Source organism: Glycine soja, chromosome 19 (genome assembly GCF_004193775.1).
Source record: "Glycine soja cultivar W05 chromosome 19, ASM419377v2, whole genome shotgun sequence".
NCBI classification, from domain to species: domain Eukaryota; kingdom Viridiplantae; phylum Streptophyta; class Magnoliopsida; order Fabales; family Fabaceae; genus Glycine; species Glycine soja.
Window position 1 is genome coordinate 42,352,159 of NC_041020.1, and position 13,792 is coordinate 42,365,950.

The following is a 13,792-nucleotide window of genomic DNA, read 5'->3' on the forward strand; positions in this document are numbered from 1 at the left end:
TCTCTAAATTATTTGACAATTTTTAATTAAGTTACACTAATCACTTCTAAGATTTAGTATAATTACATTAACAATGCTTATTTTTTTAACCATTACAATCACTTACCTCTCTTGTAGTGGGTGTTAGTATAATATATGAGAGAGTGTCACTGTATTATTTTCAATCACATGTTAGTGTAATATTTTTATAGTGTAGCTAGGAATAGAAAAAAAGAGTAGGATTATGTTCAATTTGAGAAAAATTAAGGGATGGAAGAATAATTTATTCTTTTGAATTAGGTGTTTATTTTTAAAAAATAAAATCCCTTAAATTTGTATTTATTTTTTAATTAGGCCATTCAAATTGTGTGGCAGAAGAGAAGAAAGAAAGAGTGAAGTGGGGAGTGGGCTGAACGGTTGGGGTTGTGGGAATTGTGGGGATGCATGGTTAGGGGATAAGGGTAAAAAGGTAATTTACTTATTTTTTGAAGCTGGGGAATGCATTTAGCAATAAAGGAAGTGCCAGTAACAATGACCTTCAAAGTTATACAGCCAACGTTGTGGGCCTTCAGATCTGTTGCCATTTTTACTATTTTGATAACCACTTACCACATTAACAAGCAAAGAAAACTTGTGCAACAGGTCAGACAACCCCATTAATTAAAATATACGCAGAAAGGAAAAATCGAATGATACAACTAACATCGTGCTCCTTCGTGGCATTGTGAGGCCATCTAATCCAAAATAATTGGAAAGCAATATTAATTTATTATTAGTAGAGAAAGAAACGCAAGAAGAAAAAAAATTCTAGGTATTTGTTTAGATGGATAAGCCATGCTATTGAAAAGTGATGATATAAAGTTTGTACCATCTTCTAATTAAGTTTAAGCTCTTCATTCAAAATTTGAGTTATATAAGAGTTATTTGTTTTAATTGCATGATAACGTATGATTTGATAAGAATGACAAAGCTATTAAATGTATAATTCATAACTCTTGCATGCATTTTTATTTTTTTTTATCAATATATGTAAGAGTGTATGAACTGTATTCTGCCAGGTCAGTAATATTGCTTGCAATTCCATCTCTCAATAGTCAATATAGAGATTCCCCAAAGGCAGAGGGGCAATTTTTAATTTTTTTTTTCTATATATTGAAATCGGGCAATTTTCAAGTAGATTTAGGAAAATCGTATAATTAGTTATGTATCTTTATCTATCATTTAAAATTTCTCATATAAATGAGTTAATGTTGATGGTGTCTCAAATCAAATTGCTTAAAAAAATACTTACAAGAAATTAAAAAAAAATCATATAGATGAGAATAAACTAGGTGATCATTATAAGCTCATTACCTAAATTATTTAAAGAAATAAACAAAAGTATATTTAATTAAATAAATAATCAATCATTGAAGAATAGAATTAATTTTTATGATCTTTTATGAAAATGAATTATTATTTAGTGAAAATAATTCATACAGATACTATGATAAAAAGAGAAATTAATTAATTTTACCTTGCATTGTAAATTGGAATACAGTAAAATAGAACACTAGTATTTTCAAATTCCAAGAAAGTCGAACATTTATTGAATTGAATACAACATTAAACTTATGGATGAAGGAAAAGAGTGACACGGCGTTCCTATTAGACAATCTTCCTGGGAAGGAGAAAGAAAACGGAAGAGATGAGAAGAAGAAGAGACACACAATCACTCTAAAACCAAAAAATCCTAACTCCTCCAAAACGCAAACTTTATAAACTTAAATCATTAATTAATCACTGTAATGTCATCTTCTTCCACGCAACTACAACGAAAACAAAGCAAAAACCCTCTTCTCTTTTTTCTTTGCGTTCTTCTCCCAACTTGTGACTCGTTCTTGAAATTCTTCATCCATCACTTTATTTTTTCCCGAATTCCATTGCTTCACCTCGATTCCTCTGTTACCGCTTCATTGTCTAACTGCTTCCACCTTCTCTGCTCAGTTCAAGGTGCGTACTTTATCTGTTTCTTTTCAATCCTTATTCGCTTCTTTTTTTCTTTTTCTTTGCTCAATAGTCCCATGTTTTTATTTTATCCTTCAATAGCTGTATATGGTTTGGATGATTTTGGTGTTTATGAGGAACAACGAACAACGAGTTTCTGTGGCTCCAATTTCTATTTATTTATATAATTTACGTTTCTTGGAATTATGTTTTGTTGCAAAGGTTAGTTTTTTACTTGTTTGGTTACAAGTGTCGATTGAGCAATCATGCTGTGGTGATCGATTTTTTTCGTACTGCAGTTGTTGTATTTTAATGCGAATTGGTCAGTTAAAGTTTTGTGTGGTATATTGCTTCCCGTTCCTGATTTTTGCATTATGTGCAAACAGAAAAAAAGCTCATTGCTTTTTCTTATCTGTTTTCCGAATGAAAACAAAAGGAAAAGTTTTTCTCTTTTCTTGAATGCTATATGGATATAGAACTTGTTGGTCACTGTCTCTGTGGTGGGGTTGGCTTGTGCATGGTCGAGTGAGTGCTGTCATATATATATGAAGTTTGGCTCGATGTGTTGAGTGAATACAAATTTGCTAGGTAATGACGAAATTGTGTGGTGTTTGCTTATCCTGTGACACTAGAATTGGAGTTATGCATATGTTTGAATGTGTTGTAGGAAAAAGGAGAGGTAAGACTAAACTTGTTTTGCGGGGTAGGCTATAATGAAATACGCATACAAAGTATGAAGTGAAAATTGTTTGCAAATGGTTGATTATGTCTGTGATAACTTGTTTGTACAACAGGTTATTCACTGCAATCAAGAATTCTCATACAGCTAGATGTACTTTTAGTGAAAGGAAATATTTCTTGCTGCAAGTAAATGCTGTTTGCATTGTTTAGCAAATGGGAAGAAAGTCATTTGCTAGTTGCAACTTGCAACCAATGAATTATAATCATCCTTTAGAGTTTGGCTGGTGCCTTGAGGTGGATAAATATATCAGTCTTGCAGTAGTAGTTGAAGTTGACATGCAATATCCAAGAAAGAAAAATGTTTAGAGGAAAAATATTGTTAAAAGTATGTCATGCCATCAAACTGACTCATATTGATGTTATCTAAGTTATGATTATTGGCATATTGGATTGTTCAAAACTGACATAAAACATTTGTGCAACTGATTTTGATTCTTGTTGAACACTGAGGACTACCTGTGGCTTTATTTCATGAACTTTTTTTTATATGCTTTTGGAAAATGTCGTGATGCTGATTTCTTAGGATGACTATTTAGGTGCTTCTCCCCCTTCAAATCTTTTTGGAATGTCAGTGTTGATGCTGTGAGATTGATCATGATCAGGTATGATGTTCATTCATTGGTAGCAATCTTGGTCTAATTACCATTGACAGTATTTTTTGTATTGTCAACTCCAAACACCTATTTGGCTGGTGTTTTGTATTTTTCCTTCTCTTTTATTTTTCTGTTGTTGAGGTGGGTTGGCATATAGGATGACAACTGCTTAGCTTATCCTTTGGAAGATTCTAATATTAATTTCAACGTGCTTGTAGGACCTTGTCATAACCATTTTGGTCTTTTGGGCATGGACTGGCTGTTTATGCTCACTGTTAGTGTCTGTGAACAATGTTTAGCAGGCAAAGGGGTGCCAGTGCTTTTAGTATATTCAAATGGAAACATCCAGGTGCATCATCTCTGACAACAGCTTTACTTCAGGAAGACCTGCCGGAGATTGAATTGTCTGATTATGGAAAGATCCCTAGTCCAGGCAGTGAGAGCCCTTCAGGGCTTCTGAATGGTGAGAGCCTAAATGTAGAGCCAATTAGTGATTTGGATCTCTTCTCTGAAAGGCTTTACAGCTACTATTGTGAGAAAGGGCTATGGTGCATCGTTATAAAGTGGATTGTTGAACTTCTTAGTCTGGGGTTCACCATATGTTTTTCAGGATTTTTTTTACTATATGTTGATTGGAATGGGCTCCGTAATGCTAAGTGTGGGATGGATGCAGTTGAATCTGGAATTAAGCCCTGTGATCTTGCTAAAGAAGCTCTTCATCAACACCCTTTAACCCCACTAACACTTACCAAATCTATTATTGTTGGATACTTGGGAATATTTTCCATCTATTTGATTTTTTGCTTCTTGAGATTCTTTGCTCAACTAAAGGATACTCTGGAAATCCGGCATTTTTACTACAACAAGTGAGTATGAATGATAAACGGTTGAAATGCATTGAAGCAAATGGTTAATTGTTTTTGCCATATCTTACCATGATTGTCTTGCAGTCTCCATGTTACCGACAATGAAATCCAAACCATGCCCTGGGCTACAATTCTTGAAAAAGTTGTTCTGGTACAAAGGTCTCGTCAACTTTGTGTGGTAAAAGATCTTTCTGCCCATGACATTGTCATGCGGTTGATGAGGAAGGAGAACTACTTAATTGGAATGCTCAACAAGGGTGTACTAGCTTTCCCTATTTCACAGTGGTTTCCAGGTGCTGGTCCTACAGTGAATTCTAGTTCTAATGGAACACAGAATCGTGTAATACTAACCAAGACCCTTGAGTGGACTTTGAATTGGTGCATCCTGCAGAGCATGTTTGATCGGTATGTTAATTATTATACAAATACCTTTAGCTTTACAATCAAAGTTCTATCACTTGATCTTGTAATTTGTTCATAATGTGTACGAGTTTAAATTTTCTGTTTAGACTATTTTCAGGAAATGATTTGTTGGTTGGAATGATGCAATGACCATTTAGATGTTAGATGGTGCCTTGTAGAAGGTTACAATTGATATCTAGATATTTGGTACTCTTAAGGCACACTTTTATTTGTGTTTGTTTATTCTTGACATTGTTCTTGCAATTTCATAATGGGATAGCATTTGGTTGTTTTTATCTTTTTTATATTTTGTGTTTCTATTTCACATTATTGTATTTAGATTGAGTTATGTGGTAATTAGTGAAGCAGTTCATTTGACAATGTAATTATATTAAACTCTTTCCAATATTTATATTTTCCTTTGACCTCAAATTTGCTGTAGAAACTTTTGTGTCAGAAGGGATTTTGTGTCAAATCCAAAGACATTACGAAAAAGGCTAATGGTAGTTGGGCTTGCAATGCTTTTAGTCTCTCCATTTCTAGTCATATTCATGCTGGTATATCTCTTTCTGAGGCATGCTGAGCAATTTTATAATCACCCTAGCACGGCATCATCTCAAAGATGGTCAAATTTGTCAAGGTGGATCTTTAGGGAATTCAATGAGGTATTGTTATTTTTTATCTTCCTTTTATTTTCTGCTCTTTTTGCTGCTTTCATGGTGTTACAAAGGACCACATACACTTTGATGCCATGCCATCAAGACCAATTTCCTAAACGATTATGCTGTTTCATGGAAGCCCTTGAAAGGTTGTATATCTAATGCATGTATTTCCTTTTAGTATCTGAAAAGATTTCATCATGGAAGACAAAAATTTAACTTATGAAAATCCTTATTGGAAGATAAGGGGAAATTACAAGAAAGGAATTCTTGATGAATATTTGTTGTTTGTGAACAATCAATTCTTTAATTGGTTAATGATGTTCAGATAATGGTTTATGAGTAATCACTTAATTGACTTAATTAAGCACACTAATGGTTTATTATTCCTACTTCTCAAACTTTAAATACTCTTCCCTTCTTTTCTATTCTTTTAACTCAATTATATTGCTTGTTTAACAAAAGTTGTTTGAAGAAATCTTATGTATTACTATATAGTAGTAATCTAAATTGTGAAAGTTACTAGGGATTGAATTTGATGTTGCATGTGTTTTCTTGTTCTTTGTCATAAAGGCATTGATTGCTCAAAGTAGTATTTATTATTTAGTGTTATCTATTAATAGTTTGAAAGTGATGCTACCTAGTTATCATTTTTAACATAATCACTTGTATCCTTTTACTTTTATGCTAGAGCTTATTGATAAACATGTGTTTTAGGTGGACCATCTCTTCAAGCACCGGATTAATTGTGGTGTATTGCATGCTTCTGATTATCTCAAGCAGTTTCCTTCACCTATCATATCTATCATTGCAAAATTCATATCTTTTGTATCGGGTGGCTTTGCTGCAATTCTGATCATCATTGCTTTTCTCGAGGAGTCTCTACTAGAGGGCCATGTAATGAATCTCTGTTAATTTTGCATAAGGTATGAATAATGTCATGACAGTCATTAAGGAATTTTTTAAAATGAAAAATATTGCAGGTATTTGGTCGGAACTTGTTTTGGTATGCTGCTGTTTTTGGAACTATAACTGCCATTAGCCGGGCTGCCATTACCAATGAGGTTCTAGTCTTAGACGCTGATGGAGCAATGTCTATGGTGGTCCAACATACACATTATATGCCAAAGAGATGGCGTGGCAAAGAAAGTACTGAAATGGTCCATGTTGAGTTTGAAACCTTATTCCAGGTATTCTACCTGAAGTGTTGGCTTAAAGCTTTCACATTATGATAAATCTACCCTTTATCTGTTCATTCGTTACATGATAACATAGGTTTGAATATAACTTTCCATGCTATTTTTTCTATGGTGCAGTATACTGGAATGATGTTACTTGAGGAGATGGCCTCAATTTTCCTCACTCCATACTTACTTTTGTGTATTGTCCCAAAGGTCATTTCTGTGCTGGGAGATAACTTTCTTTATATGTCATCTAGTATAATGAATTAACTATTTGGTGTTTCCATTTTGCAGCGGGTTGATGATATCTTGCAGTTCATTGCTGATTTCACTGTAAATGTTGAAGGTGTTGGCCATGTTTGCAGGTTAGGATGGAATTTTTCATTTTCATGTTTTTAAATTTGCATCCCTCACCTCTGGCCATTTTCTGGGGCTTCTATCATCTATGGTTTTATTTGTTTATTTTTGAGTTTGCAGTCTTCATGTCTTACTAGCAAAACATTAATTATAGTGTTATCTCCTTGATGTTTTAACAGTTTTAGTGCCTTTGATTTTCAAGAGCATGGAAACAGTCATTATGGTTCCCCTTGCAATGCACCTCGTAGCCGGAGGAGTTCCCAAGGGAAGATGGAGAAATCATTGCTGAGGTATGGTCTTGGCTTAGCATGCATAATCACCAGACTGGTCTAATAGAGTCATATATGTTTTATATTTATTGAAGTCGTTTCAAAGAATCTCAGTTTCTACCACTTCTCTTTTAATTGTTGTCCTTTATACTGCCTTCAAGCTTTTTTCTTGGTGGGGGACGGGGTGGAGGAAAAGGAATGAATTTTTTGGAAAACTGATAATTATTCAAGTTCTTTATCTACATGAAGGAAAAAGTTCCATGAGTTATTCATATATCTAATTTTGTCATTTAAAATATTTCCATTGTTTTTTCTTATGATTCCCATAAAAACTGATATACAGAGTCTCTCTTACATCCTGCTGTGAAAATCAGACTGTCTAACCTGCCAACAATTGGATAACACCTCAACTTCCTCAGTGTTTCAATCTTTTTCTTTTTTTGGGCGAATCTAATCTTAAATTTTCTATCTTCTTCATAAGCTTGAAATTAATAGCTCCATTCCTTTTAATCTCCAATTTGCCATGTTGTAATTCACTTGCTTATGTTGCCAAGGGGCTCTCTTGTGTGAAATCGCAAAAGAAATGAAAGGATGGAGATGACAATTTTAAGTAGAAAAAAGAAGGAAACTTTGTGCTCAATTGGAACCGAAGTAAATTGAAGTTTCTAGTTTGATTTTAGTCTATATAAATAATGTCTGGAAGACTATTTTGTTGTTTTGGAACACTGATGTGAACTGTGCCAATATGATTTTTTGTTGTGTTTAACTTCTGTTGTGATCACAGCTTTCAGAGTAGTTACCCATCATGGGAACCAAGTGCTCTGGGGAAGCGGTTTTTGCTAAATCTTAGAAGATTTAGAGAGGAAACGTTACCTGTACATGGAAACGTACATGCACCTTCCCCTCCTAGAATGTGGAGGGGTAGTCCCAATATTGGAGACAGATACAGGTTTATATCCAGGGAAATGCTATACAGTACTCGTGACAATCACTTGGGTTCTTTGTGGTTGGTTGAAGCTAACCAAAACAATCATCCTTATCTTCTTGATTGGTACTATACATCCCGATCTCATGACACAAATCCAGGAGACGTTCCTTTAGAAGAACCATTTGGATCTCATGATGTGAATCTGGGAGATGTGCATTTAGAACCATTTGGAGTAATAAAGCATAGTTCTAGAGAGTTTTTGATGGCCCCCTCCAACTTGACACAGAATGAAAGTGGGTATGAGGAATACTCAGACGAGTTTCATGATGGTTGGGCTGCATCACATCTTGGAACTTCCACTTCAGCTCCCATCTTCAGGAAAAGCGTGATCCACAATCAAAGTTATAATGAACTGTCCCATACTACCAGCAGTCATTGGTGGGCTAGAAGTGATCCACGGGGTGGACAGACTCAGACAAGCATTTTTGAGCCTCCAGCTTTCAACCACCAAACATATGATTATCATGATAAGTTTTCTGATAGAGAATCAGAGGATCAAGATCATGAACAAAGCATGTATTCTAGAGATGATCACAGATTATCTAGAACATACACAGATGACTTAGGGGCAGGGGAATTTAATCTTCATTTTGATGATATTTACAGCAGACCTCCAGAAACTCCACCTGCAAGCTTTTGAGTGATAGCTCTGTTCCTCATTATTTGTTTAGGAGGTTCTTGCTGTTGTCAGGAGCATGGAAAGCATGAATTTCCAAGTCTATTCTTTGCTGTATATAGATTCATTGGAATGAGGTTAGACGGTTAAATGATTCTCAGTTGATGTTTTGGAAGGTCTTGAGGTTACCTAAAAGGGGTCTGAGATGCCTTCCTTTCCAGGGGTAGGAATCAAAAAACGAAAAATGAAAAATCATTTAAAATTCTGTCCAATGCCATAATAATTCTTTGTTCCAATTTCTTGTTTTCCGAGAATTACTTTGGTTTTCTTTTGCTTGTTGTTTGGTTTGATGGACATGGAGAGGAGAGGAGAGGAGGGAAGGAAATTTTTGTAACTTTTGCTGAATTCAAAATTTAGAGGGAAGGAGACTAGAGTCTCTCCTTAATTAATTGGTTTAGATTATCCTTAATTCAATAGATTTATGTGATCATTTTTAAGGTATTTAATGGAAAATTTGTTTGTTTCTCCTTCCTTTTCCTCCTTGTGAACTAAATAAGGTGATTTTTTTCTTTTATTAAAATTTCCTTCCTTTTCCTCTCATTCTCCTTTATTTGAACTAAACGTGCCATAAGGCAAATGATAACAAAAGCTACATAAATTTTACCTTGAGTTGATTCCTAACTGATCATTGATCTTTGAAGATATATTAGGTTCCTACACTTTAGCATGGACGTGTTAGCTATTGTTAGAAGTAAATTTCTGCCTTCTAGAGAGAGAAGATATAGTTCTTTGCCTATTAAGTTTTAGTGTTGTACTATTATGCCAAACTGGATAAAACTGAATTAGACCCTTTAAATATTAGTTTCATACAAGGCACTGCCATTTCGTATAAAAGCGCTGGAGTTGGAAAAACATGTATAACACTTCAGAAAGCAGTCGGAGGAAAATAGTAAAACATAAGCTGTGAATGATAATTGTGCTGGTGTACTGAAATTGAGGCTGTGAATATGCAGTCTCTGTCAATACTCTGAAGAATGTTGCACATAAGAGTTTTTGTTTTTATGAGTGCACATAAGAGTTGAGACAGAGAGGGACAACGAGTCACTTTGGATATTTTTTTTAACAATATAGCAATGGAAAACCAAAAAGTAATATAAATCGAGTTAAAAATAATTTTATGTATTTCACCATTTTGAAAAATTAGATAAATTTTTTAGGTTTAATATGTTTTTGGTTCCTGCAATAAACTGCTCTGCCTTCAATTGAATGGAACGAAAGATCATAAACATGAAAAAAAAAGCTGTGTGCAAGTATTCATTTCCTTCCATTTGTGATTTAAGCAATGACATGCTTCTATTGTCTCAAGGGTGTTGTCAAACTCACTCTATAATTGCAAAAATCACCACACGTTTTCTTCTATTGTTTAATGTGTCACTCCTCACTGAAACTACTTAAATTTGAAGATCTTATCGACATAACCAAGAGAGAACAAGGGAAAGAAATAATTTAAAGAAACTAACTTATCTTAATTACATTACATTAAACTTGGTTCTCTAGAGGAAGGACTAGCGTTTTTTATCCCGACCGTAACGAAATGGAAAGAATGATCTTCGACTTCTGCTATTACAATCTTCACTGGTCACTAGCCTGATTTTGATGCCTATTCTGTTATATCATGGTTAGAAAATCCAAGTAAACTTGCCTATCATTAGCTTAATCCATTGAGAAAGCTCTTCGAATAGGCTGAATAGAAAACTGCCCATCTTTCTTCCTAGCATCAATGCACTCATCTCCCATGATAGAAACACGGTGACACTTCCTTGTAGAGTGACTTCTACTATACTCTACTATTCTAATTTCCCTTGTGTCACTTCTTTCTTGTTGCATCATCTGAGGCAGTGTTGCCACATTTTCTCCCCCAAGTTCAATGACCACAAAATCCTCATCACTTCCCATGTAAGAGAGCAATTGAGAATCCTGAGGAGAAGAGCTTGGAGCTATGACATGATCCATTGGACAATGTTTTTTGCCTGAAATAATGCTTGATCTACAAAGAGGGCAATTGGCATTTGTTTGAAGCCAAATATCAATGCAATGCAAGTGAAAGGCGTGTTTGCAAATGGGAAGCGCTTTTAGCATATCATGTTCTTGAAACTCAGTCAAACAAACCACACAGCTACATACACTTTGAATATTCTTCTCAGCTTCTTCTTTTTTGTATTCAAGTGTTGGGATTTCTTTGATGGCAGATTCATCAAGTCCATGGTTCCGCATCCTAGGAGAAAGAGAGAGTGCTATGAAGGGATCTTGATCTTCATTCTGTGGGGCTCGTAGTGTTGAAATCCATCTCAAAGGGTTAAGTTGGTGCCAGTTTGAGCAGCATTTGTTCACAAGGGTTAAGTAGGTGATGAGTATGAAAGCAGTGACAAAGATGCTGGGCACAATGATGGCAATAATGGGTAAATCTGAAGCAGGTTGTGGTGTGTGATGGATTATTGTGTTAGCATGAGGAGCTTGATACACAAGCTTGCCAGAGGGGTTGTGGTTCAGTGCCATTTTGAAAACTCTATCTCAATGGGATATATGTGAAGAGTTTGATTGTTCCTACTTTTCTAAGTAATGTAACGATCTTGTTTTGGATAGAAATTAAAGGTGTCATGTATGTAGAATATTTAATTTGGAGAAGCCGTGATGAAAGTGAAATGCCGGTAAAATTAATGCGTTTGGATTAATTCTAAGTTCTACGGAACAGGCACATGTAGGTCAGAAGGGTAAAGGAACAACACCATGAGAAGCACGTGGGGTCAGGTTTGACTGATATAATGAGGGGGGTATTTTCTTCTTCTTCTTCTTTCTATTAAAAAAAGAAGCTTTTCGGTTTCTCTAGGGATGAAATCTCACCGAAGATTATTAAGTGATATAAAAATTGTTTTTATTTTTCATACATAATAAAGAAATAAGATCTATCTATTTTTTTCATATACGAAGCAATTTAGCTTAGTTGTCATCATTAAATTTTACCATTCACTATTAAAAAAATATTGTTCTCTTGAACTGTATAAGTCAATACAAGATGAAGGTCGGAGGGCTGCAAGTTGTGAAGATGAGGTAAATTATATAGTAGATAGAGACTTTGGCACAACAATGATTGTTTGTAAGAGGGTCGGTTCTAACATATTTTAGAGGTTCCAGACAAAATAATAGAAAAGATCCCTTTTATATAATTTAAAAGTTTAAACTCATATTTTTATTAAAAATAATATGTTCTGTTTGTTAGATTTCATCTTAAAATCAATTGGCATTAAATGAAGTTGTCCAACAGATATATAAGTTGCACTCCAAAAAATAAGGTAACCGATGTGGGACTTGGATATTTTTCAACACTGTTACATTATTTGAATAATATAAAAGATGTAGTTTATGTGACAGAAAAATTAGGTCATAGACTATTTTAATTAGATATTTTTTATCACCAAAAATTTATCTAAATTGACCTAAAAATACTCAACACATAATTTTCTCAATAAATAAAATATCCAAAAGAGACCCCAAAAGCCCTAAGTACTATTGAACTAATGATTTATAAAAGAAGAAAATGCAATCATCCTATCAAGCAAGGCCTAATAAGAAACTTCTCTAGTGTTATTACTTTTGACTAGATTTACTTTTATGCATTTATATATAAAATATCTAGATTTTGCTAAAATAATAGTTTTTCTTTTATCTATATATATAAAAAAAAACCTAATTAGTTGAAGCCTGAAGGCTTTTTAAGCCTTATTCCCATTATATCAAGTTCACATGATTAGTGCTATATCATATGACAATGGACATTTGGAATGACCAAATGATGCAAAAGCACCAAATTCTAAATTTCACATTCGTCATAATCTGATTTGAAAAGAGTCACTCCACACTAATTTAACTATATCAGTTTCAGATTATCTATTCAGTCATTTAGTATACCGCTCTTCATCTCTTCTCCTTCTTTGACTAAGGTGGAAAAATTATTTTCGGTATCATGATCATAGAAAACAATAAAGGTTCTTTTACTATTTTGATAGAAATTGAATGTTCAAAGTGTTGGAAGGTTGGAATTTGAAATTAAAGAAAAAGGAATTAATTTGAGAAGTTGAAGACATTAAGGTCATTTTTTTTTGTATGCTGATAACATTTTTGGTCCCCCCTCCACTAAGGGCTCGGGGCGGCCGACCCTCAAGGTTGGGCCTAGTTTGCAATTATTATGGCGTTCAGGTTAGTTTCCTCTAAAAAAAGTTAGTGTAAGTTTTATCACGAGTTCGAGGTTTCTGAGTGGATTGTTTGCAAATATTATGACTGACTTGGTGAATGACCATCTTTTTCTTGGATAATCACATAATTTATTATCCTCATATAATTCATGAATAGAGTTGACAATTTGAGTTCGATCTGAACATCTTGTAATTAGAGTTGAGTTGGACTCTCTCACTCTCCAAATAAAGATAGGAAAAAAACCCAAATATGTTTAACTTGATCCAATTAATAATATTAACTTTATTTTTTCTTTTGTAAATCTATATATGTTTCTTAAAATTTTATATATTAAACATATTTAATTTTACTATTTTTTTTATTTTTAACTAAGATTGATTTAATCCAAATGTGACTAGACCTGAAGAAGATTCTAACTAACACTTTAGTCTAGTAAGCCCAGGTAAAATCAGACATTGGACAACCCGATTTGTTAATTCTATTGGTGGGATAATTAGATTTTCCATTCCATCACACGCTACACATTAGTGGTGTACTGGTTTATAGGTATTCTTCATGTTTTTTTTATCCGTAGAAATAAAAAAAATTAAAAAATTTATAATAACTCATGATTCTGCTCAAGCAATTGAGCTAGACATCCTTGCCAAGTATTCTTCATGCTTATAGTCTTTCTTAATTTTTCTTTTTTGGTGTGATTTTTATATACGATAACTCTTGATAATTCTAAAGCAGTTATCTACTTCATTTAGTTGTCACTTTAGACTTTGCTTTTTCGACCGCCTACCACACATAAGTTTCTAACATCCTTGTGTGGCTGCTGTGTTTATTGTATCACATTACTGAATTCTCTTGAAATGCACACTACCTTATACTGAATCCTTATGCTTGTCTTTTGGCCTTTTTT

The 13,792-nt window shown here is 33.9% G+C and overlaps 1 protein-coding gene and 1 pseudogene across 1 annotated transcript; one reads left to right on the forward strand and one right to left on the reverse strand.

Moving 5' to 3' along the window:
• Positions 1-1,590: 1,590 nt before the first annotated feature.
• LOC114400117 (autophagy-related protein 9-like) lies at positions 1,591-9,162 on the forward strand. The gene is made up of 11 exons (XM_028362399.1): positions 1,591-1,971; positions 3,243-3,308; positions 3,518-4,165; positions 4,250-4,570; positions 5,010-5,232; positions 5,944-6,123; positions 6,210-6,416; positions 6,543-6,620; positions 6,702-6,772; positions 6,944-7,054; positions 7,818-9,162. The coding sequence occupies exons 3-11, from the start codon at positions 3,591-3,593 to the stop codon at positions 8,659-8,661; spliced, it is 2,610 nt and encodes an 869-aa protein (XP_028218200.1). The 5' UTR covers positions 1,591-1,971; positions 3,243-3,308; positions 3,518-3,590; the 3' UTR covers positions 8,662-9,162.
• Positions 9,163-9,925: 763 nt separating this feature from the next.
• On the reverse strand, positions 9,926-11,261 carry LOC114400118 (annotated as a pseudogene).
• Positions 11,262-13,792: the final 2,531 nt, after the last annotated feature.